Source organism: Streptopelia decaocto, assembly GCF_964273445.1.
Source record: "Streptopelia decaocto genome assembly, chromosome: 13".
Lineage (NCBI taxonomy): Eukaryota > Metazoa > Chordata > Aves > Columbiformes > Columbidae > Streptopelia > Streptopelia decaocto.
This window is the reverse complement of record NC_138668.1, coordinates 16,156,010-16,181,366: the sequence shown is the minus strand read 5'-3', so window position 1 is coordinate 16,181,366 and position 25,357 is coordinate 16,156,010. Positions and strand designations below refer to the sequence as shown.

Genomic DNA, 25,357 nt, shown 5'->3' with positions numbered 1-25,357 from the left:
AAATTAATCTAATTTGGCTCCCTGAGACACTTCATAATGCCAACTAAAATGCCTCACCTCCATCCCTGGGAAACTGATGGAACGACTTCTCCTTGGTGCCATCTCAAGGCATATCAGGGATAAGAGGGTCTTGTATCTGGGCAGGAACAACCCCAGGTTCCAGTGTAAGTTGGGAAATGACCTGTTGGAGAGCAGTGTAGGGGAAAGGGACCTGGGGGTCCTGGGGACAGCAGGGTGACCATGAGCCAGCACTGGGCCCTTGTGGCCAGGAAGCCAATGGTACCTGGGGTGGGTTAGAAGGGGGTGGTCAGTAGGTCAGAGAGGTTCTCCTGCCCCTCTACTCTGCCCTGGGGAGACCACACCTGGAATCTTGTGTCCAGTTGTGGCCCCTCAGTTCCAGCAGCACAGGGAACTGCTGGAGAGAGTCCAGCGCAGCCACCAAGATGCTGCAGGGAGTGGAGCATCTCCCGTGTGAGGAAAGGCTGAGGGAGCTGGGGCTCTGGAGCTGGACAAGAGGACACTGAGGGGGGACTCATTCCTGGGGATCAATATGGAAAGGGGGAGTGTCAGGAGGATGGAGCCAGGCTCTTCTGGTCACAACCAGTGACAGGACAAGGGGCAATGGGTACAGACTGGAACACAGGAGGTTCCACTTAAATATGAGAAGAGACTTCTTCCCGGTGAGGGTGGCAGAGCCTGGCCCAGGCTGCCCAGGGGGGTTGTGGAGTCTCCTTCTGTGCAGACATTGCAACCCGCCTGGACACCTTCCTGTGTAACCTCATCTGGGTGTTCCTGCTCCATGGGGGGATTGCACTGGATGAGCTTTCCAGGGCCCTTCCAACCCCTGACACTCTGGGGTTCTGAGAGGATGATTAGGAGATTGAGACATGCATTCCTGATTGGAACTAAAATGCTGATGGAAACTTTATATGCTTTGCTAGAACAGAACTGGTCACAGGACAGAACAGTGAGCTGCATTTTTTTCACCTTTCTACATCAAAACGATGGTGAAATGGCTGGACAGCTCTGGAGCTCTTCATATAGAGAAGGTTTCAGTTGTGTTTCCAAAGACGCAGCAGTTTATCTGAATGTGTAACTGTGGACTTTGGATCCTCACTTTGAACCTCCAGATCTTAATGTTTTCGCTTCAGGTTTATATGCCTTTACATAAGTTCTATGAATGCTTTTTTAGCTGTAGGACCCATTCTGAAAATGAAATCTTCAAATAATTTAAATGGATAGTTAGTGTAACTATAGGACAGAGTGAAATACAAGCAGGTTTTTAACTCTGCTTTCTAGTTGTGTGGTGCTAAAATACAGAGTTCTCGTTAAATATTCAGCAGTGTTATGTAGAAGCTGACATGATGGGAACCAGAAATGTGGCCTTCAATTTGTGTCAAAACAAACTGATCCCATCGCCTCAAAAACCAAGCGCCTTCCCCAAATCAACAGGCAAAAATACCCACCCCAACCAAAACCAACCGACCAAACCCACTAAAACCAACCAAGCCAAACCAACCAACCAACCCAAACCAACACCGCACCACTTCTCTGAACTTCTCTAGTGTTGGAAAACTCTTTACATCATTTTAAATTCAAATGGGTGGAACAGAAGGACGCTGTCTGTTTTCTGAATATTTAAATATTCCACATATTGCATAAATTTTGCTTGAGGGTAGCTGTATTTTTCAGTGTTAGCTTACAGCCCCATCAGAATAGACTGAGATGTGAACAGATGTCTTGGCTAGAAGACAATACATGTAAATTATGAATTTTTGTCTTTTAGGATGAAAGTGTGATTAAGCTTACCCAGGAACTAGCTCAAAAACTAGGGTTAAAAATAAGGAAAGCATATGTAAGAGCAAAGGTAAGATTTTATTTTAACGTTTTACACCGAGGTTTCCCCCTCTTGATATCAATTTGGTACTTAATGAACGTATGTTTTCATTGCAGCCACCCTCCGCAAATGCAGTTTCTAGCGATGTGTCAGCTCAGGTACAGTTTTACATGTTCCAAGCGCAATCTGAACTTAAACTAAAGGGAATAATTGTTTCATAATTTGATGACATTGAAGTGTAAGTTGTGCAAGTGACATTTGATAGAAGGTGCTGTTATTTGGGGTGTCAGGGTGCTGTTATCTTTGTGTTCCGTTTTGCTGTGTATTTATGGCAGACTGGGACCTAAGATTATCACTCAAGTTATCTTTGTAGAATAAACGCTAGTTAAACAACTAAATCCAATGCAACGAATATATTTACTTTTAACGTATTGAGGCAAGGGCATAGTTATTGTGCTTGTTTATGTATTTATTTTATTTTGTAGACAGTTATCAAAGTGAAGGGTGCCCTTTAATTTATGCATTTGTCCAAATTCGACCTTCTTTAGAACCTGAACTTGCATTTATCTTGCTGTTTGTAATGTGTCTGAAGAGCAGTAATGAAGAGGTATTCATCTTTGTCTTACAGACTTTTTTCAGAGGAATATAGACAATTTAGCTGTAAATGAATAGGAACAGCTCACTTAAGATACTGTTTAGACTCTTTAATTCCCTAAAGTGTCGCTCTCACTTTGGCTGGTTGGCTGCAGGTTTTCAGTGATACTGTGGATTTCAGTGTGCAAATGGATGTTTTATCTAAGCACCTATTTGACCATTAAATTCCAATAGACTTCATAAATGTCAAATTTTATAAAACCTACATTTGAGGACTTAAATGCTCAGTCTGTAACTATGTATTTGAAAAATTTTAATGGCTCTTGTGCAAAGCGCTGAGAGGTGTTTCTTTTCTCACTTACAGAATTCTTCTTCTGTAGAAGATATTGAGTTAGGTGAGTCTTGTCGTGTTGCCATATTAATGCCAGGAAGCTAGATATGCCATGCAGATCTACTTGTATTTGTTACGGAATTTCCTACGAAAATTCTTGTTGTCAGTTGAAAGATCGATGGTAAAAAGTCTGATCTGCTTATCTCTAAAACTACGTATTTGAGTGATGAAGCAGATTTCCTTTTGGTCTCCTCAACTTGATATAATTGTAACTGCTCTATAGTGATTGTCTCTTTAACTTGGAAAAATAGTGAGGGGAGAATATGCCAAAGATGTAGTAAACTATGAGGTCTGGAACTTTTCCTGTCTTTTTTAGTCTGAGTAATAAATAAACAGAGATATAAGTGCATATGAATTGGAAGTTAGTGGAAGCTGGAAACATTTCATGTGGTTTTGCATAAACATTCATCATGTTTCTCTACTCCCTCACCCTCCCACACTGTCAGAATTACACAAGGTAGCTTTACATCTTTGGACAAAAGTTGCAGTGATTCCCGTCTTACCTCTTTCAGATTTATCTGACCAGAAGCAAGAGATGGCTTCTGCTGCTTCTCCATCCAACTTTGTTTCCGAAGCGTCTAAGGTGTCGTCAGTACCTGCAGCATCGTTATCTTCTGTTATGCCTCTTCAAGTGGAAAAGGTTTCTTTGCCTTCCGCAGTGTTGGCAAATGGCGGGAATGTTTCTTTCTCTATGCCAGAAGCATGTTTAGATTGTGGAGATGGAGATATAATTATTGGGGAAGAACTTGATGAATTACTTGATTCTGTGCCTGACCCAGATGAAAGTGTAATGGTAAGATTTTTTGGTTTTCTTTCTCAAAAGACTGTCCTTATGAGTGGACATTGTGGTGTTTTTATCAAGTGCTGAAATGTGAGTTCACTTTCCTAGTAACATTGAGCTGTTTCTCCACGGTTGGGTTGAATCTCAGGTGCAGCTTCTTGCAAATGTGTCTGTGAAGATACCAGGACCCAGCAGAGCTCCAGGGACAATTACATTGGGTTTATGTGTTGGAAAACCTGAGCAAGGTTGCTGGCGAGAGACACTACTTCAGAAATACTGCCGCACTACTACCGATACCACCATAGCGGGAGGGATACCACTGCCAGGAGGGACTGTGAAAAGTAGATGTATGAAGTCTGGGCTAATGTGTATTTATTAATGTTTTTGTGATGCAAACGAGCCCGCTCAGAACCTGAGAGCGTGTTGGAGTGCCCACCCTGTAACTGCACTAACTATGGCTAAACTTCTGCTAAAAGCTTTGCTGTGGTCTCCTAGTGCGTTCCCTCGTGTCTCTGCAGTCAGAGCTTCGTGCAGATCCACCTCCTGGGTAACAAGAAATAGTTAGACCATCACTAGTCTATCTTTTTATATTTTTTAGAAAAGATTATTAGAGAAATGGAGGCAGATGAATAATTGCTGTAAATGCCAGGGTTCAGAGCTAGAGCAGACAGTGAAGGCTATGGAGTTCCTCAGCTGTTAGTCAGAGTGAGAGCTCTGGTGGAGGAGCGGAAGTGGCTGAACTTTTGTTCCTTTAAAACTCAAGTTCAGCTTCTAGGGCTGGAACAGCAACACTTGGCAGCGATAGTAGGTATATAAAAACTTCGCAAAAACTTTACTGGAAGAAAGGCTATTGCACATTGTGTTCTTGGGTGGGTTTTTTGCTGTGTGTGAACATTCTTTTTGAATTCCTTTATTTTTTCTTCTCCCAGCAGACTCCAGGAGCCAGAGGACCTATTCCTGCAGGCAGCATAGCTCCCGCTGTACCCTTCTCTGCCTCTTTGTTGGGGACACTGCCAGTTAGCACAGGATTTGTTCCTTCACCTTTTCTTTCAGAAATCTTTCCGCAGCCTTTGGCTTCTTCACTGGAAAACTTTTGTTCACCATTAAGCACCTTTTCAATCAGTGACCCCAAAAGAGGTAAGAAATGAGTCTTAATATGGCGAGAGAGAGTTGTGCATGAGCCAACTGGTTGCTCTTTGTAACGTATGGATTTTCACAAGTCTTCAGTAATATTTAACATTTAACATTTGAGCTGTGCTCAGAATTCTTGAGAGTATTGATAATTTATACATAAAGCTTTTGTTTACTTGGGATCTGCATAAGCATGCTCACTCTGTTCAGTTTTGCTGCATTTGTTGTACAATTTATTTGGTTCAGGTGAATAAGTATAAAGAAGGAACCGCATTCCTTCAGACTTTTTTATATAAAATAAAGGTGTTCTTATGGTTTAAACCACTTCTGATGATTTGGCAATATCAAAAAGTTCTAACAGGCTGATATAACCGTGTACTCTGAAAAGACACCAGTATTGCATGTTTGCATTCAAACTCTAGGGACTATCATTATGTACTGAAATCAGGTCTGTGAAATAACAAGATACAAATAGCCAGTGAACTAAAGAAGGTTAAACTAAAGGTTTGTCTCTACTAACCAGTGTTACAGGAGCATGGTCTCCCTAGAACAAAGCCCAATTTACAAACTAAAATTTAAAATAAGAGAATCCTTTTAACCCTCTTTTATCTGCTAATTTTTGATAGTCAGGTGTTGCTTATCTGCCCTTTTTGTACTGCACACGTTCTTCATGTTGCTTCAGCATACGCCTGTGAAGCTACTGCTGCTGGTAATCGGATGGTTATATTGGAGATGATTTCCTAGTGATTTTTCAGCCCAGATGTTTACAAGGAGCTTCTACATCATTGAAAAAATAATTTGAGCAAACAAAAAGAACTTTGGTATTTGTCAAAAAAACCCCAAAGCTTTGATACTTCTGCTTCTCAGGCATGAGAAATAATTTTTTGCATAGCGTGTTTTGGGGAATGAAATAATTAAAAGTTCTTTTTATTCTTTAGACCTCTCAAATTCAGCTTCTAGAGATGGAACGCCAACACTTAGCAGCAATAATTCCCCATTGTTTGTAAGTATTTTTCACGTCTTCTTTCACATCAGTTCAAATGTTAATGCCTTGTTGGCTTAACACAGATCTTAATTTTTACTTAAAAAAGCATGTCTTGCTACATGCGCAGTCTGTGCTGCTGTCACAGAGGCCCCCCGAGGTTAGTTTAAGGACAGCAGGGTCCAAAACAACTTGTATTAAACCGGTGAGAAACAGGGTTTAGCACTCCAAAAGTGACTTGAATACAGGTTCGGATATCGGTTGAGGAAAATTATTAAGGGGCAGCAACTAATACAACAGGAGGTGCACAGAGTGCACGCACGTGGCTTCACCAGAACAATGCCGGAGCCGCCCTGAGTCCGGGCAGAGTCCACACGGCATGAACACGGTGTGGGGTTATTGTAAAGGGACACACGGACTCGTACTGAGTACGGAAAGTGTACACTCGCGATTCTGCGAGGGGAAATTTATAATACACTCGCAATCCTGCGAGGAGAAATACACGTGCAAATGTGCACGGAATATTACACGTGCTTATGTGAAAACACGGGAGGAAAATACACTCGCGATTCTGTGAGGATTAATTTATACACGTGCTCGTATTCAGCACGGAAAGTACGCGTGCAAATGTGCACGGAAAGTATAAATACACGTGCAAATGTGCACGGAAAGCAGATACACTCGCAATCCCGCGAGGGTTAATGTTACTCCCCCCGTGGCGCAAGGCAAGCGGAGTCTCCGTCCCGGGGGCCGTGGCTCCTGGCGGCAGCGGCTCAGCTCGTGCTCCAAGAGACCCGCGCAAGGGGCGGAGTCTCCACGGGAATCCCGTTTTTATAGCCTGATCAGATCTGACTGTGGGCATTCCAGAAGCTTCTCTGCACCCCCACCCTGGCTGTGGGTGCCCCTGGAGCCTCCAAACATCCCCCACACTGGCCGTGGGCGCCCAGCGGCTCCTGGCACCTCTGCGCTCCCTTCTCCTGACGGCCCTGGCCAGGGGCTCTGGGGCCAAACAAAAGCAGCTGTCAGGCTCCAGCAGCAGAGAGAGGGAGATGTGTCTGCTCCTTCCATAGCGAAGGAGGGAGGGGACAGAGGGAGGTTTGCATTCTGCCACAACTGTGTATACAGCTTTTGCATCTCCCCTTCTTAGACACGTGCTTAAGTTTGTATTATTGATTTTTTTTGTGTAGTCCTTTTTATGCTTTAAAAAAAACACGTTCAGTAGGTTAAATTTTGATTGTAAATAAATTAAATTATATGGATTGAGTAAAATGTACTTTCTTCCAACAGATAAATGGCCCTAGTAGTTTGTTTGGGTCTGAAAATTACATGGGAATTGCAGGCCAAACTAGAAATGACTTTTCAAATGTTTTTAGCAGTGCAACTGCTAATATACCAGTATCTTCAGCACTTGCGGGAAGAAACCCATTAGAAGGCACACACGAGCTAAGACAGGCCTGCCAGTTATGTTTTGTTAAAAAAGGTAAGGGGCTTTTTGGACTCTACTGGATTTTGTTTTATCTTTTTTTAAATTCAAAAGCATACGCTTCAAATTGTAGTGTTGATAAGTTAAAATACCGTTGGCTTCTAAACAGTGTTAACCGTGACTTGCTCTTTGCAGATGTAGTATGATCTTGTTATTAAGGAATCAGTAAAATGTTTCAACAGCTCTTTTATCTTCTTTCTTCTTGTCTTTATTTCCTATCCTATTAGATTCTCCATTCCTAAAACTGCCCCAAATGGCCACACGTTGCCCCAGCCCGTAGGTTCACTACGTAAGGTCGTTCACGTTCTGTATCCGCTTTCCTCCCAGCCCCCAGGGTCTTGTGAAGAATGACACCTTTGCTCAAGACTAAAAAACACTTGCAGTGCTCTCTCTGATTGGCCCCGGGGAATTGAACCGCAGTTCAAAGTACCTGGTAACCTTCACATCCCGTCTGTTTTATTGTTCTTTCAAACTAATTCTAAATCGTAATCCTGAGGCTTCCAAACCTGAGTAATTATTAACTCCACTGTATTGACACAAAGGATCTTAACCAGTATTGGGCTTTAACGTAACTAATCTTAGGCCTGAGCTGTTGCTGTTGAACAGAGCCATATTCTAGGGGCAATGGCTTTTATTAAATCTAATCTTAAAAATAAGCATTGTCTTCCAAGTCATAGGTATCGTTGATATTGATACATTATAAAGTGCAGCGTCATAATGGATCTTCTAAAGAATTATATCAAGACATTTGCAGGATGACTATTGTCGTTTTAAGAACCTTTATATTAAAGTTATTTTTACAAAAAAAATCCACAAATTGATGTTAGAAAAACTACAGAACACGTTCTGTTAAAAGCAGGAGCTATACATTTTTGGTAGAACTACTTGAGCATATTCCTATCTTGACTTTTTGTATCAAAGCATCTTTTTCTTCTGTTTCTTTGCACCTCTGTAAAAGCCTTCAAGCGTCTCCTGCTTTCACTATCTACGTTTGAAGTTGTTCTGTTCCATCAGCTGCTTCCCTGGGGAACTGGGTCACGCTCTTTTTGTAGTCCCTTAAATAGCAAAATCCCCTGAGCATTGCTCGTCTTCAGCCTCACTCCCTGGTTTCTCAACATTAGTGGTAATAAAATCTTCACTTTAGGGTCACTCTAAAGACACAGTTTAGACATATTTTTGCTGCCAAAATCACAAAGTTCTGGGATTGACATTCATATTTTTGGCACGTGTGTACTTCTTACCTAGCGTGTTTTGTCTCTGAACACAGTAACTGTTCTAATACAATAGAAGTTGAAGGTTAAGAGAACCATTTACCGATCCTTGGAATTCGTTTGCATTGACTTCTTATAAATAAACAATTTAAGCTTTAAATTAGAGTTAAGGAAACTTATACTTTGGGATTTGAAAAAAGGCAGCAACTTGTTGCTGTCGCGAAGTAATTTTAAGGTTGCAATGCAGCATCCTTCCCCAAATAACTTGTATTATTTTTCTTGCTGAGACTGGTCCTTTAGTAAGTATTCATTTCTTTCCTGTTCTGCTCAACATGGCTGTTAATGTCTTTTGCCTCTTCAGAGTTGCTGGTGCAAGTAGGAATTCTATATAGTGTGTTCGTGTACTTTGCTTTCGGGCTTATGTGCCAGGCTGTGTATGGAAATGTTCACGTATGCTGCAGTTTATGCGAATGTAAGCAATTTTCTGGGATTGTTTCAGGTCCCAAATTATTGGATTACGCTTACCATCCCAGTTTAGAACATAAATGTAAGAAGGATATTTTAATTGGCAGAATAAAAAACTCTGAAGATAAATCATGGAAAAAAATACGTCCAAGACCTACAAAGACACAGTATGTGGGACCATATTATATATGTAAAGGTAAGTGTTCTACACAGCCAAATGTTAATGCCTGCACTCAAAGTGCTAAACGCTTTGCCACAGTGAAGGATAGAATGAGTTTTGATTCTCACTCATGGGAGGTGGAGAAGGAGGTTCACCGGGTTGCTTATATTTTCAAAGGCTATAAGGAAAGCCGTATTTTGACTGTTAATGTAATTAATGCTCAGGACTTCATCAGGAATAACTTTGTTCTTCATCAGGAATAACTTTGCTTCCAAGTGCTGGTCTATTACTATTCAAAACAACAACAAAGCATTCTTGTTAGACTTCTGCCTCTTCTTACCATGTAAGCAAGTGTCAAGGTTTAAGGCAAGGCGGCAATAAACCGTGGCAGACACTGCCTGTTATCCCCTTTACCTCGCGCCACCCCTTCCTTTAGATCGGAAAGATGATAAGAAAGGTAAGAGGAAAGGAAGAGAGACTTCAAGTTGGAGAGTTTTAAGGGGTTTTACTAATGCTACTAATAAATAGAGAATATATGCAAAATGCACAAAGCCAGTCTCAGTGCTGGACGTGGCGCTGGCGTCGCTCAGCAGCAGAGCTGGGGCTGCGGGGCTGGCGGCTCCAGCAGCTGCAGCTCAGGCCCCGGCAGGCCCGGGCGGGACTGCACAGCAAACGGAACCTGGTGCGGGATGCAGGGCCTGAGGGCTGTGGGTCACAGACAGACAGACAGACGGGGCCTCTCTGGATGCGGCCGTGGGCGAAGAGAGACAGACCCTGTGATCACCCTCTGATATAGGGGTGTGACGATGATGGGATGGAATACTGCCGTTGGTCAGCTCTAGTCACCTGTTCATCCACCCCTCCTCAAACACGCCCCTCTCACAACGGAACGTGGGAAAACTTATCAGTCTTTCTTGGCTACCGTAGTAATAAATCTAAACACGAGCTTCTTCAGCATCCCGTTGGTCTCTTGTCAGCACCGAGTGCAGCATCCTGGGAAAAATATGCAGCTAAAACTCAGAAAAGTACAGCCAACGAGAAGAACTGAGCTGAAAGAAAAATCACTGAAGGAGAACCGGTCTGGTTTTTAACAAAACCAGGACAGGAAGATGCCTCGTGGATTAATTTACAGCTACATGTGACTGTATTTAAGCAAAGGGTATTCTGGGTTCTCAGCGTTGTTGCCTTCAACCAGACGGGGCAGTTGCGGGACGTGTTGCCTCAGCCTTTCTGAGCCGTCTCACATTTTCAGCAAGTCATTTAGCATAAGGTTTTGCTTCTGTCTGCCAGACTTCAGTGACCCATTTACAACAGGTGTAACTTCTTTATGAAAAACATTTGAAATGGAGATAGGGGAAGCTTTAAGATGAATTTCTAGTAGCAGCTGTGTAAAAGCAACGTCATATTCAATGTTACCGTTCCAGATGTTGCTGCTGAAGAGGAATGCAGATACCCAGGTCATTGCACGTTTGCCTATTGCCAAGAGGAGATCGATGTGTGGACGCTGGAGCGCAAAGGGGCTTTAAATCGAGAAGCTCTTTTTGGAGGAAATGGAAAGATCAACTTGACTGTGTCTCGACTTCTTCAAGAACATCACGGATTATTTATGTTTCTTTGTGAGGTGCTGCTTTATTTCTAATGACACAATAAAAATGATAACAGAGAATAAAATTGCCTGGGAAGAAATGCTTTGTTTTGTAAATTCTGCAATGCATGGTCAGTAATAATCTGGCTAGCTTTAGATTAGACACTCATTGAAGTCTGTGTTAAAACCTTTAAGGTATATTTTTAGATGTATGAAATACAGACTCTATAATTACCTGTTTTTGTATTCCAGAAATGTTTTGATCACAAACCCAGAATAATAAGCAAAAGGAACAAGGATAACTCATCTTCTTGTTCTCACCCTGCTATGCATGACTTTGAAGATAACAAGTATGTCTGAAACACCATCTCTTTAAGTTTCAAATGAAAAGCAAAGGTTTCAGGGAATTTTAAAACATTGATTTTTTACCTGTTGATAACTTCTCTCCTTGGCAACTGACTGTTATGTTTGGTGGTATCGATGAGACAAAGATACTGAGCAAGGATCGTCTCATGTAACTAAATGGAAAGTGAACTGTTTCTTCATCATGTATTCAAAATGAGTGGGATCCACCCTCATGTTTGAATCTGACTGGCTTTGGTGGCAGTTTGTTAATAGCTTATCTGCCTGGTGACCTGCTTTGAGGTAAATAAATGTGCGATGTTAAATTAATACAGGAATTCATAAGTTTGCTCATCCTTTTGTCTATTTTGCTTATTTTGCTGTAGCTTTAACTCAGGTAAGAACAGGTTTACCTTAATTACCGCATCTGAGAGAGACCATAGTCCTTACTAATCCATTTGATTAAAAAATAGTAAGAGGAAGGTGTCTTTTAATCATTATTCACAAGTTAACAAAGACTTCAGAGTGTGTAATAGTGTCAAGTAACTTTTGGAGAACTCATAAACTTACATTTTTATATGATGAGGGCATTTTAGTTGCTTGTTTTACATTCCACTCCCCTGCACCGAGGCAACACCAGAGCTGTAAGAGCTCAGCTGCTCCATTGTGCGTTTAACTCTTTCCTCAGTGATGCTCTATAAAAAAGCACTTGTGTTTGTAATGGGACCGGATAACGAAAGAGGACATGAAATGCTTTCCCTCCTGGAAACCAGTGATCCAGTTGGGTTGAATTCAGTCATGCTTTGCAAAGAGGGACCTCTGGGTTTCACAAGAGTACTGTTCCATGCCCTTGGTTTACTCAGCCTAGAAAAGATCATTAGCTGCTACTTCTTTCACTTTCTGATTTCAAGTAAAAAGTAATAAAAAGACATTTGAATAAGTTATGAGGAGGGATGGTTATTTTATGTGTTTTTCCACACAAGAACAAAGTAATTTTAAGGAGTATCTAACACTGACTGTTTTCAAACAGGTGCCTTGTCCACATTTTGCGAGAAACTATGGTGAAATATTCCAAAATCCGCCCTTTTCAAGTTCGATGTCAGCTTGACCTGTGCAGACACGAGGTGCACTACGGCTGCTTACGGGAGGATAAATGCTTTTATGCTCACAGTCTGGTAGAGCTTAAAGTCTGGATGATGCAAAAGGAAACAGGTATGTTTGGTAAAATGCTCTTCTTCCTCTTCATTGCAGTGCCGCTTCTTCCTTGTCCCAGCTCCCTTCTGAAAACAGCAACTCGGGATCAGAGCAATCACTTACAGTTTCCTGGAATCTTTCATACAGCTTATGCAATGAACAGTAATGTAAATATGATCAGAAGAATTGAGTATGCTACTAGCTTTTCAAAATCAGCAAGGTTTTTATAATAAAAACTGGCCAAACTGCTCATTATTATCAGATTTTCTTTTTTCTTGAAATAAAAATTCTGGGGGAAAAAAAAAGTCTTTTTAAAAAAGTCTTGAGCAGATATTAAACTCCAGTCAAACTAGATTTGCTTTTATTTTAAACCTGGAAAGTGTGGAAGATCTTAATCAGGTTTCTTTTTCACAGTGGACTGAAAGAAAAGCTTGAAATATTTTATTTTTATAATTGTTTCCCTCTATCCCCCAGTACAAGAATGAAGTCTTTCAGCAGTTAAACCTTTCTTTTAGCTTAGTGCTGTTCTGATATTCTTATATAGTGAGTCAGAAAATCACAGAATCCCAGAGTGTCAGGGACTGGAAGGGCCCTGGAAAGCTCATCCAGTGCAATCCCCCCATGGAGCAGGAACACCCAGATGAGGTTACACAGGAAGGTGTCCAGGCGGGTTGCAATGTCTGCACAGAAGGAGACTCCACAACCCCCTGGGCAGCCTGGGCCAGGCTCTGCCACCCTCACCGGGAACAAGTTTCTTCTCATCTTTCAGTGGAACCTCCTGTGTTCCAGTTTGCACCCATTGCCCCTTGTCCTGTCACTGGTTGTCACCCAGAAGAGCCTGGCTCCATCCTCCTGACACTCCCCCTTTCCATATTGATCCCCAGGAATGAGTCCCCCCTCAGTGTCCTCTTGTCCAGCTCCAGAGCCCCAGCTCCCTCAGCCTTTCCTCACACGGGAGATGCTCCACTCCCTTCAGCATCTTGGTGGCTGCGCTGGACTCTCTCCAGCAGTTCCCTGTCCTGCTGGAACTGAGGGGCCACAACTGGACACAATATTCCAGGTGTGGTCTCCCCAGGGCAGAGCAGAGGGGCAGGAGAACCTCTCTGACCTACTGACCACCCCCTTCTAACCCACCCCAGGTACCATTGGCTTCCTGGCCACAAGGGCCCAGTGCTGGCTCATGGTCACCCTGCTGTCCCCAGGACCCCCAGGTCCCTTTCCCCTACACTGCTCTCCAACAGGTCATTTCCCAACTTATACTGGAACCTGGGGTTGTTCCTGCCCAGATTCAAGACTACACTGGCCCTTGTTCTATTTCATTAAATGTTTCCCTGCCCAACTCTCCAGCCTGTCCAGGTCTCTGATGGCAGCACAGCTTCCAGTGTCAGCCACTCCTCCCAGCTTGGTGTCACCAGCAAACTTGCTGACAGTCACTCTATTCCCTCGTACAAATCATTGATGAATATATTGAATAACACCGGCCCCAGCACTGCCCCCTGAGGCACTGCACTGGATACAGGCCTCAACTGGACTCTGCCCCATTGACCACGACTCTCTGGCTTCTTCCCTTCAGCCAGTTCCCAGTCCACCTCACTACCCGATCGTCCAGACCGTACTCCCTCAGTTTAGCTGTGAGGATGCTGTGGGAGAATGTGTCAATGCCTTACTCAAGTCAAGGTAGACCGTGTCCACCGCTCTGCCATCATCCATCCATCTTGTTATGTCCTCTTAAAAGTCAATGAGGTTGGTCAAGCACGACTTCCCCTTGGTGAAGCCATGTTGACTGCCCCTAATGACCCTCTTATCCCTGATGTGCCTTGAGATGGCACCAAGGAGAAGTCGTTCCATCAGTTTCCCAGGGATGGAGGTGAGGCTGACCAGTCTATAGTTACCTGGATCTTCCTTGTTGCTCGTTTTGAAGACTGGAGTGACATTTGCTTTCCTCCAGTCCTCAGGCACCTCTCCTGTTTCCCAAGACTTGGCAAAGTTCACTACTCTTGCTCTCAGTAGCGTACGTCTTGATAAATCTTAGGTATTTTTCTGTTCTTGCCCGCACAGGACGTTCAGGCTGCTTTTTGTTGATCTTGCTTGTTTTTCTTGGCTTCTTTGAGGATAAGAAATTTTACTACTTCATTTTTACCTGATGCTGTTGAACACGATGTCTCTGTTCATTCCTTGGTCGTGAGTTCCAAGCTCTCTGTGACCCTCTTTTTTAAAAAATCACTAATTTATCAGGAAATAATTTGTACCACACAATGGTTGCTCCTTCTTCCTGCCTTGCTGTGTGTGCCAGCAGTACTTCCCGTATCAAGTGATCACATTGGGTTGGTGTGATGCACAGAGGAAAAAGGGAAATGTGCAATCCCAAAATAAAGGGATAAATGATAATAAATAATAAATCCCCAAAAGAAATTCTAATTAGCAAGATTTGTTTAAACCCTTGGTAAAGGAGGCAGGGACAATCTAGTGTGTCAGCTTGGATTTTGGGTCGTTTTTCTGTGGTCTATAACACAATGCAGCTTTTCGAATTAGACTGTCATTAGAGGTTTAGTACATTATGTTTAAATAAATACTCAAAGGTGCACCTTATTTGAGCAATTGATAATTAAAAAAAATTAAGTTTGCTTTCCAATGTGATGATATATACAATACTTCTGTTTTGGAGCCCCTCATGAGATTCTTTGTGTGTGTGTGTAAATGTATGTGTATGTATGCAATATATAAAAAGAAAAATAGGTAAAGTTTTGGGGCTTTAGTAGCATTCCAGTTTTGGGACAACAGTCAGAAGCGCTCAAGAACTTTTCCTCTTTCTTTACAGGTATTTCACATGACACCATTGTTCAAGAATCCAAGAAACACTGGCAGAACGTGGAGGCGAGTGCACATGGATCACAGGTATTTTCATTTTTTGATTGCACTAATTCTGCAGTGCCCTTGGTGATGATTCTTTTTCTATGTCCGTGTATAATGTCACTTATTTTAGAAATTACTTTCTTAGTGTTCTCTTCAAATCTGTTTCAGTGTAGGTTTTCTTTGGCTTGCTCCACTTACACTAAAACACCTGCTTTGCTTTTATGCAATTCCCTTTTGCTTTGCTTATTCTGTCATGGGTGGCACGTAAAACCTAAATATAATTTCAAAGTCAGCTTCCATAGGGGCAATTAATTATCTTTTCAATATGTAGGACTTTTATGTGTCTAGTTTGTGTATGTTTTCATGACTTCTTACATATACCTAAATCAGAAATAAGCTAAATAAACGCGTTTGTTAAGAAATGTCCAGTTTGAAGTTACAGGCTAAACTATTACAAGGCGTGCAGTGTAACATCTGCTTCTGGACGTGTTGTAAACTTCTATTGTAGGGCGTAATTCATAATTATGTATGGATTTCTTTGCAGATACAAAATACCTTTTATTGTTGTTGTTATTTTTTTGGCTTAAGATCCTTGGGAACCAAATGAAATCTGGAACACTTAATTTGAAGATGAAGTTTGTTTGTGGAGATTGCTGGAGAAATGGCCAAGTTAATGAACCGGACAGAAACAAAAAATATTGTAGTGCAAAGGCAAGACACCCGTAAGTAAGATCAAACAGGGACATTTTTACCATTTTGTCAGCCATTTAAAACCTCTGTTGCAAAACTTTAGTACTGCTTTAAAAGAGTCAGACAAGGAATCAAAAAACCATATTGAAGCAGAACACGGTCATCTCTTTGTAGTATGTTAAAAACTGGTGTCACAGAGGCACCGCGAGGTTAGTTTAAGGGACAACAGGGTCCAAAACAGCTTGTATTACATCGGTGAGAAACAGGGTTTAGCACTCCAAAAGTGATTTGAATACAGGTTCAGATATCGGTTGAGGAAAATTATTAAGGGTCAGCAACTAATACAACAGGAGGTGCACAGAGTGCACGCACGTGGCTTCACCAGAACAATGCCGGAGCCGCCCTGAGTCCGGGCAGAGTCCACACGGCATGAACACGGTGTGGGGTTATTGTAAAGGGACACACGGACTCGAACTGAGTACGGAAAGTGTACACTCGCGATTCTGCGAGGGGAAATTTATAGTACACTCGCAATCCTGTGAGGAGAAATGTGCACGGAATATTACACGTGCTTATGTGGAAGCACGGGAGGAAAATACACTCGCGATTCTGCGAGGATTAATTTATACACGTGCTCATATTGAGCACGGAAAGTACGTGTGCAAATGTGCACGGAATGTATAAATACACGTGCAAATGTGCACGGAAAGCAGATACACTCGCAATCCCGCGAGGGTTAATTTTACTCACACATGTGGCGGCAAGGCAAGCGGAGTCTCCGTCCCGGGGGGGGGGGCAGTGGAATCTCGACGAGAATCCCGTTTTTATAGCCTGATCAGATCTGACTGTGGGCATTCCAGAAGCTTCTCTGCACCCCCACCCTGGCTGTGGGTGCCCCTGGAGCCTCCAAACATCCCCCACACTGGCCGTGGGCGCCCAGCGGCTCCTGGCACCTCTGCGCTCCCTTCTCCTGACGGCCCTGGCCAGGGGCTCTGGGGCCAAACAAAAGCAGCTGTCAGGCTCCAGCAGCAGAGAGAGGGAGATGTGTCTGCTCCTTCCATAGCGAAGGAGGGAGGGGAGAGAGGGGGGTTTGCGTTCTGCCACAACTGGTAATGAGAAACACTTCAGGGTCTGGTTTTCTGTTTTTTGGTTTTGTTTTTTTTTTAATTTGCAGTTACGGTCAAGGCTTGATAGAATTTAATTAAATCTCAAATATATGATGAAAGCTTTATAAAGAACCTTTCAGGGCTTTCCTGGTTCTGTTTCTGTTCACACAGTGTGTCTTTTTTTAATAGTATTTTCTTTCGTTGAATGCTTATTTTCTAGATGGACCAAAGATCGCCGTGTGGTGCTCGTCATGTCTAATGAACGTAAGAAGTGGATGAACATTCGTCCCCTCCCTGCAAAGAAACAAGTGCCTCTGCAATTTGATGTATGTTAACCCCAAACTAATATTTTAGTTATAAAAAAATAGACTAACTGGAAAATACTGGTAATGGGGCTGGTTTCATCAGTTCTGCAGAAATTCCCCTGGAGCTGGTGAGATGTTCATAGTGGTTGTACAAGGTCCAGCCTTAGAAAAGCAACAACTCGCATGTTACTACTGAAATGCTTTCTGATCAGTGGAAGTTACTTTTTTAGTTATTTAACTATGTTCTTACTATTTCCAGTGACTATTTCAGAAATACGTTGAATATATCTGTGGTCTGGTAATCTGGAGACAAAAACCAGTCCCAGTACTTGCTTCCAGGAGTTTGCTTTTTTGAACTACAATATATGATTTTTTAAAATAAAATAAACATGATTTTTCAGGTGCTATAAGTGTCTGATTGGGAGGAGAAACACTAGTGAAGACTGAAAACAATTTTCTAGTATCATTCATTTTACTTTATCTTGATTTTTGTTTTGAATTCCCATTGCAGTTGTGCAATCATATTGCTTCAGGCAAGAAATGTCAGTATGATGGAAACTGCTCCTTTGCTCACAGTCCTGAGGAAAGAGAGATGTGGACCTATATGAAGGAGAACAGCAGTAAGTAGAAGAGTAAATCTAGCACGTTGTAAATCTCACTGTTCTGCTTTTCATTCTTGTTCCTCAATTTCTTTTTAATCGTTTCTTTCACCGTCTTTTGTAGTAAACCTTGCAGGTGCCTTTTTCTTTAAATTTGGATAAGCCCAGACTGGGTATTCAAAACCAATATTAAATAAAGATAGCCATGTGATGTATTTGTTGCTTGATGTGTTTTTTAACAATGAAGTGGCTTGTATCAAAATTTTTTAGATGTCTTTGAAATAGTATATTCAAGCATTCAGCTGGTGTTGATGCTCTCTGTTGCCATGTGCACGCAGTGGGATGCTGTTGATATCAAATAAGCTATTCACGGAAGAATTCTGCCCCCCAGGGGATTTGCTGGAAATTACTGTTCACTTTCTGACATTGATTTGTTATCTCATTGGAGTGTTGCAGGCGAGAAATAATTGAAAATTGGAAGTGCTGAATGACGTAAATTATAATAGCTTAAATTTAATAATAGATTAAATAATAATAGATTAAATTTACCAAGGACTTTAGATTAGTGCTTCGAAATTCAGGTACTGATACACAGTGGCACAGTTGTTATCTGTACTTGGGGTGCCTGTTAGAAATGTGTAACATCTGCATAAATAGGCAGAAATGGGTCTTGGTAAGTAGCCAGAGATTCTGGATGACCAGGTAGTGAGGTGACTGTGAACTGGCTGAAGGGAAGAAGCCAGAGAGTCGTGGTCAATGGGGCAGAGTCCAGTTGGGGCCTGTATCCAGTGCAGTGCCTCAGGGGGCAGTGCTGGGGCCGGTATTATTCAATATATTCATCAGTGATTTGGAGGAGGGAATAGAGTGACTGTCAGCAAGTTTGCTGGTGACACCAAGCTGGGAGGAGTGGCTGACACTGGAAGCTGTGCTGCCATCAGAGACCTGGACAGGCTGGAGAGCTGGGCAGGGAAACTTTCAATGAAATAGAACAAGGGCAAGTGTAGAGTCTTGAATCTGGGCAGGAACAACCCCAGGTTCCAGTATAAATTGGGAAACGAGCTGTTGGAGAGCAGTGTAGGGGAAAGGGACCTGGGGGTCCTGATGAACAGCAGGATGAGCATGAGCCAGCACTGGGCCCTTGTGGCCAGGAAGCCGATGGTACCTGGGGTGGGTTAGAAGGGGGGTGGTCAGTAGGTCAGAGAGGTTCTCCCGCCCCTCTGCTCTGCCCTGGGGAGACCACACCTGGAATATTGTGTCCAGTTGTGGCCCCTCAGTTCCAGCAGGACAGGGAACTGCTGGAGAGAGTCCAGCGCAGCCACCAAGATGCTGAAGGGAGTGGAGCATCTCCCGTGTGAGGAAAGGCTGAGGGAGCTGGGGCTTTGGAGCTGGACAAGAGGAGACTGAGGGGGGACTCATTCCTGGGGATCAATATGGAAAGGGGGAGTGTCAGGAGGATGGAGCCAGGCTCTTCTGGGTGACAACCAGTGATAGGACAAGGGGCAATGGGTGCAAACTGGAACACAGGAGGTTCCACTGAAAGATGAGAAGAAACTTGTTCCCGGTGGGGGTGGCAGAGCCTGGCCCAGGCTGCCCAGGGAGGTTGTGGAGTCTCCTTCTGTGCAGACATTCCAACCCGCCTGGACACCTTCCTGTGTAACCTCATCTGGGTGTTCCTGCTCCATGGGGGATTGCACTGGATGAGCTTTCCAGGGCCCTTCCAACCCCTGACACTCTGGGATTCTGGGATTCCTCTAGGCTCCTGTCTCCAAACTCTGCAACTGTCTACATGGTCTTTCCTTTTCTCTTCTTGCAGTAGGTGGGGACTGAATTATACTCAGTCATTTATCTAGTATTCTCAAACTCTTGCCTTAATTGCTAATTACTTATTTTAGCTTCTGCTCTCATTAGTTCAAGACTTGGAGAAATTGTATGACATATGGCTAAAAAGTCAAAAACCAGAAAAAGGAGATGATACAGCTGCACAGGCGAACAAAGAAAATGGGAAGCAAATTCACATGCCAACTGACTATGCTGAAGTGACAGTAAGTAATGGTATAAATTCACACATGTGGGGCTTGGGGTGTTTGTTTCCTGCTCCAGCCCCCCAGTTGGTAACATACGTCATCGTCCTTATTTTCTTGGTGCTTCCTCAGATCATTTCTAGCTACACTAAATGCAAACTTTAACTGATGCTGTAAGGCGGTTCTTCTGAATCCTCTACAGCCAATGGAGGTCATAAACTTCAGGTGATTGCTTAAATAACTATAGCTGTTTAGATAAACAACAATTGACAGGGCAACGTGAAGAAAACACTCAAAATGTATTAGGAGCAATTCTGTGCTTACGGTATTGAATTCTTAATATTTTGTTTTCAAATTCCCTGTGAAACAGGTGGATTTTCACTGCTGGATGTGTGGGAAGAACTGTAATAGTGAGAAGCAATGGCAGGGTCACATTTCTTCTGAAAAGCATAAAGAGAAGGTTTTCCACACTGAGGACGATCAAAACTGCTGGCAGTATCGCTTTCCAACCGGATATTTTAGCATTTGTGATAGGTATGTGGCTTTTAAGATGTCAACAATGCTGAAAAATGACAGTTCATAGCAGAAATAATTAAGGTGATAACTAGTTTTGACAGACGATGTTTCTAATGTTTCTTGCTCTGCATACATCTTTCAACAAGAAACTAATAGTGACAATATTTTAACACGTACTGTTAGAACTCAGGGAGTGACAAGGTGAGTTGTGGCATCAAATTAATTACCTGCGTGATGTTAATAAAGGGTTGCAAGCTTATTGCAGCTGTGTGAAAGATTGTTGGTATTATTACAAGTTTACTGAGGCATCTGCATATTAATTACCTGTGCAATGCAAGAAAAATACCCAGCTGGACATGGATATGGGAGCTTTAAGGCAAGTAGAAATGTTGGTAGCATCAAAACTACTTTGCTAAAATTGAGTATTTCTTACTGGAAATCGTTGGAGTGTGTGGAAGGGCACGTGCAAGATCTGTTGTTTTTCCCAGCACTGCTGGGAAAATTTAGATAACAGAGGGTGATTAGTGAGTCAAACATTTTAACAATAGTACTTATATAGCTGAGTTATATGATAAGAATTTACCTGATAATTTGACCTGATGAAATTAAAGGTTTGAAGCATTGAATTACTCAGTAAAGCAGCAGTCTGAAGAACAGAAAAAAAAGAGCCATCTCTTGTCTTCTATAAATATTTGACAGCTGGGAAAGAAAAATACAATCAAATGCTAAACAGAGTTAGTATTGTCTTACTTAAAAACTAAATGCTCCTCCGCTTATTTTTTTGGTGCGTAATATTGTAGTGTATTTGAAAAACACAGCCAGATAAAAATACTTCGATGCAATAGTGATGACGATAATTCTGTGGAAACGCTATTTGAAATCTGTCTTCACAGATATATGGCTGGTACTTGCACTGAAGGCAACAACTGTAAATTTGCCCATGGAAATGCTGAACTCCGTGAGTGGGAAGAACGAAGACAAGTTTTAAGAATGAAGCTCAGCAAAGCAAGGAAAGATCACTTGATTGCTCCCAGCGATAATGACTTTGGAAAATATAGTTTTTTGTTTAAAGATTTAAACTAATACTGAGATGACACATACATGTTATCAGCTGGAAGCATAAACCAGAAAATTTGACAATAATCAAAAGCATGTGACAGAAAAGCTGCAGGTTTTCTGCTTTTATTGGCATATATTGTTCCTCCTGAACAGCAAAATATAGTAGATTTAGGGGGATTGGGCAGACCTGTCTATGCTCTCGTGAAACAGAGTGGTGGTTAAAAAAATCTGAAGTATTATGTGCTTACTCACCTTCTGTTGGACAGACAGTTAGGAAATAGAAGGGGAGGAAGAGAGGTTATAATATCTAGGAAGCCCCCTAGTATCAGTCCTTCAGTTGAAAAACTTCAAGGTATCAAGGTATTACAAAACAGAGTGTTCTGGGCTGAGGAGACAATGACGGATGCAAATTCTTCAGATCTTTTAATGGAGAGGATTTGTTTAAAACAAAGTTTGCTACTTATCTATATGTAGGTTGCTAAAAAGGATTTTCTTATTAAAGATTTTAAACAAAACAACCATTTAACTGCAATATATGTTGAATGGGTATTTTTTTTCTCTATTTGTATGTTTCAATATAATTTACTGGAAAAGGATCTTGGGAGGAAAAAAAGTATTAATTTTTGAAAACGAAGTAGTTAAAATTCTGTTTCTTGGTCTTTGCTGTTTAAATGATGATTTTGAAAGATTACACTTGTATGTCAGTATCGTGTATTACTGTATGGACTAATGTTGCCTGTAATAAAGAGACCTTTACACAAAGCTGTTTTCTGCATGTATCCTCTCAGGATTGAGATTTTGTAAAAAAAACCAACCCAGTGATTTGCTTATTAGGAAAAGCTTGAGCACCCGTAGTTTAAAATGGAATCAGTTGGTATTTGTGTCTCCAGCTGCTTGTTTGCAGTTTTCTGTATTGTCTTTAGCTCATCACAGTCACTAACATAACAAAACCAGCCACCTAACCTGGGAGGTAGGCGAGCGTTTTGGAGCTGCTGGGACGTGTTTTCAGCCTTTTGGTTTAGGGCATGAACCGACCCTCAGGGTGGGACTTTGATTCCCCTCCACGGGCTGAGGTGACTTGTGACTGAGGAGCCTTTGGGCTTTGCAGTTCTGGAGCTTCTCCTGCATTCTGGCTTCTCTGCAGGTCAGGTTTTCCGATGGCTTTGTGTGGGTTTTTTTCCTCCTTTTTTTTTACAAAGCTTCTTTCAATCATTCATTAAAACTAGCTAAAGCTAGGATTCTTCTTTTCCCTCGTGCCTCCCTTCTCCCTGGAGAGTATTCTTCTGTTGCTGGCTGACCTTATATTATTAGAAGAGCTTTAAGAATTACTTCAGTAGTTTGAATGTAGTCACTGGCCATATATTGTGTGTATAAAAGGTGTTGAACCAAAGTTCAGTGATACACGTGACCAGCCTGGCTGCTGTGCCCCTTTCACAGCACAAAATAAAAGCACAAGGAGTATTAAAACATCACCCTCTGCTTCAGCCAGGGAATTGCAGTGGCTGTTCCTTTTGTGCCGGGCTGAGGTTCATTGGGACGGGGTGTGCAGATCAATCGCTTGGTGCTTGGAACAGCACCTGCTGCAGCGCTCACTTTTTACCTTGTTTGTAATTATCTGCTTGAAATAGAGTACGATGGACACTGTTATTTCTGTGACAAAACCTGGTTGTATCGTGTGCCTTTCTGAATTGTTTTCTAAATTTTATGCTTTCATTGTTTAATGTAAGTGCTCTGTAAATTACTGGAAGTAATTCTCGACGAAACTAAACATGAAATCCTTGTTCTGTATGGACGGTGTGAAGTGTTTAATGATTCCGGGGGGGTCGGTGCTGCCAGAAACGGCGTTACCGGGGGATTTGTTCCCGCTGGTCCCGGGCAGGGGCGTTTGACAACGTCCTGACGAGCAGCCGGGGCGAGCTCAGGAATTCCTGACGGGTTTCTCCTCAGGCCGAGGGCGGCTCCACAGAGACCAGCTGCCCCCTCGCCTGCCTTCCCTTCGCCTTCCCCGGGCTCCCGGCTGCCCCAGCCGGGCCGGGCCCAGCCCCTGTGCGCCTGCTCGGGCGGCGCGACGTGTCGGCGGCGGGTTGGCGGGCGGCAGGGGCCGCCCCGGCGCGGCTGACAGGCGGGCGGTGGAGACGTGTGCGAGCGGGAGCGGCCGGGCGGCCCCGCACCCCGCCCGGGCCGGGGTGATGTCGTTATGCGGCGGCTCCGGCCCCTCGGCTGCCCCTCGGCTGCGGCCCCGCGCAGCGCAGATGGCGCGGCGGCCCGAGCTGCTGTGCGGCGCTGCCATCGTGCTGGGCTGCGCCTTCCTCGTCGCCCTCAAAGTCACCTGCAGGTAATGGCGGGGGGCGGGCGGGCCTGGGGAACGCGGGGCCCGGCCGACGGACACGGCCGTCCGGCGCCCTTCCTGGAGGCGGTGGAGCCCGGCGGGCTGGGGCAGAGCCGCCCGCGGGGTCCCGCCCCGGGCCTGCGGGTGCCGAGGCGGCTTGGGCCGGGGCGGCCGGGCCGGGGGTTCCCGCTCCCGCCGCCCGTCTCCTCGCGCTGTGCTCGGGCCCTGTCAGGAGCAGCCGTCCCTGGGGCGGGGGACAGACAGACAGACAGACCGACCTTCCTCCCCAGCCCACCACACGCGATCCCCGTGGCAACGGCGGCCGCCTCGTGTGGTGGAACAGCGTCCCAGCCCGCGGGGCGGCGGGACCCGGGGGCCGCGGCGGGCAGGGCTGGCGGGGCAGGGGCGGCGGCCCCGGTCCCCGCACTGGTGTGTGGGTGGCAGAGAAGCGGCGGTGTTTTTAGGACACGTATGTACGTCTGCCCTGGAGGGTGTCGGGGTGTGGCGGCGGTACGGGGCGCACACACACCCGAGAGGCAGGCGCTGTGTTGAGAAAGCTGTTCGTGTGTCTCCGGAGGACAACTCGCACCTCACGCTGTCACAGAGGGCTGAGGGGCCCGGGGCTGAGCCCCTTTCCTCAGCGTGCCCAGCCGGCTGTCTTGGCATGAGGGCACAAGGGGGACACAACAGGTCTCTTCTGGCTCATGTGTTAATGCTGACACCCCCATTACCTGCACCTGCTTCAGTCAGAAGGGTGCTTTGCTTTTTAAAAATCTTTCATTTTATTTTCCCAATGTGGTGGTGCTGCTCTTGGGAGCTGGAACTTTGTTGGTCGCAAGTGTGTCTTTGGTTCCCGACTGCCGGGAGCCCGGTGTCCGTGGCTCCTGGGGGCACATAAACGTTTCTGGAGCCCCGAGTGGGCTCTGAGTGTTCTGGACGGGTTTTAGGTCAAGGTGACTGTTACGTGCTTCAGGGTGTGCTGTGTTAATTTAAGAACATCTGCTGCAATTGAGGTTTCATTTTGGGAGTGGCAAAAGTCTACAAGGATTTGATTACTTCCGTGCTCTGCAGGATCTGACAATTTTTTATTCCAAGAAACACTCAGCACACAGGTAATGCTTCTGGAAAACGCTAAGGCCTTATTTTCTCACCTGTGCGCAGAGGATATATTGTTTGAGTTGGGGTGAATGGTCGGTCTGTCGGTGAGTTGCTGTGCAGCAGCAGTGCCTCTGTTCCAGCAGCCTCTGCCTCGCAGTGACCAGATCATTTACATGGAAGTGTAAAGCTCTTGCTGTATTCCTGAATGTATGGTGGAGGATTTCTGAATTTATCATCTCTCTGTTTTCCTGCTCTGCTTTATTTAAAACCTGCACGTTCCTTTCATTTTACTGTTAGCTGTGTTTGAAAGCTCACAAATGGAATGTGCTTGGAATGTGCTTCTTGCCTCCCTGTACTATACAGGAAGTTTGATTAAAGGGTTTTGGCTTTTCAGATGTTAGTTAAATGGACAAACTGGTGTCGGAAAAGTATTTCCCTGTTCTGTTGCTGTCAGAAATATAGGAAATTCAGGTGTAAAAATTCCGTGTGCAGTTTGGAGGGCAGTTAATTGCACATGTTAACTGTGACTACAGTACATAGTGTCTCATCACACGTCGGTACAGTTGGCAAGCAAGTCTCAGCACCACAGTGCAGCTCCTGTGCTGACCACGTGTGACTCCCGAGG

General features: G+C 43.9%; 2 protein-coding genes across 7 annotated transcripts in view; both read left to right on the top strand.

Moving 5' to 3' along the window:
• ZC3H7A (zinc finger CCCH-type containing 7A) overlaps window positions 1–22,080 on the top strand; it is a 33,362-nt gene extending 11,282 nt beyond the window's left edge. For 2 of the 4 annotated variants that reach the window (XM_082064231.1, XM_082064230.1), the window contains 18 exons: window positions 1,787–1,867; window positions 1,954–1,995; window positions 2,796–2,826; window positions 3,335–3,615; window positions 4,533–4,740; window positions 5,673–5,737; window positions 7,004–7,196; window positions 8,910–9,071; window positions 10,460–10,656; window positions 10,873–10,970; window positions 11,993–12,174; window positions 14,975–15,051; window positions 15,598–15,731; window positions 17,026–17,131; window positions 17,622–17,730; window positions 19,618–19,751; window positions 20,101–20,264; window positions 21,140–22,080. In XM_082064231.1, coding sequence (XP_081920357.1) covers window positions 1,787–1,867; window positions 1,954–1,995; window positions 2,796–2,826; window positions 3,335–3,615; window positions 4,533–4,740; window positions 5,673–5,737; window positions 7,004–7,196; window positions 8,910–9,071; window positions 10,460–10,656; window positions 10,873–10,970; window positions 11,993–12,174; window positions 14,975–15,051; window positions 15,598–15,731; window positions 17,026–17,131; window positions 17,622–17,730; window positions 19,618–19,751; window positions 20,101–20,264; window positions 21,140–21,329 — 2,454 coding nt within the window. In that variant the 3' untranslated portion in view covers window positions 21,330–22,080. Of the gene's footprint in view, window positions 1–1,786; window positions 1,868–1,953; window positions 1,996–2,795; window positions 2,827–3,334; window positions 3,616–4,532; window positions 4,741–5,672; window positions 5,738–7,003; window positions 7,197–8,909; window positions 9,072–10,459; window positions 10,657–10,872; window positions 10,971–11,992; window positions 12,175–14,974; window positions 15,052–15,597; window positions 15,732–17,025; window positions 17,132–17,621; window positions 17,731–19,601; window positions 19,752–20,100; window positions 20,265–21,139 lie in introns of those variants that run through there. The other 2 variants (XM_082064232.1, XR_014185287.1) reach the window with 2 other exon arrangements.
• A 1,336-nt stretch (window positions 22,081–23,416) lies between these two features.
• Window positions 23,417–25,357, top strand: part of TXNDC11 (thioredoxin domain containing 11) — a 32,857-nt gene continuing 30,916 nt past the window's right edge. For 2 of the 3 annotated variants that reach the window (XM_082065029.1, XM_082065028.1), the window contains exon 1: window positions 23,417–23,640. In XM_082065029.1, the coding sequence (XP_081921155.1) occupies window positions 23,495–23,640 (146 nt within the window). In that variant the 5' untranslated portion in view covers window positions 23,417–23,494. Of the gene's footprint in view, window positions 23,641–24,692; window positions 24,747–25,357 lie in introns of those variants that run through there. The other variant, XM_082065030.1, reaches the window with a different exon arrangement.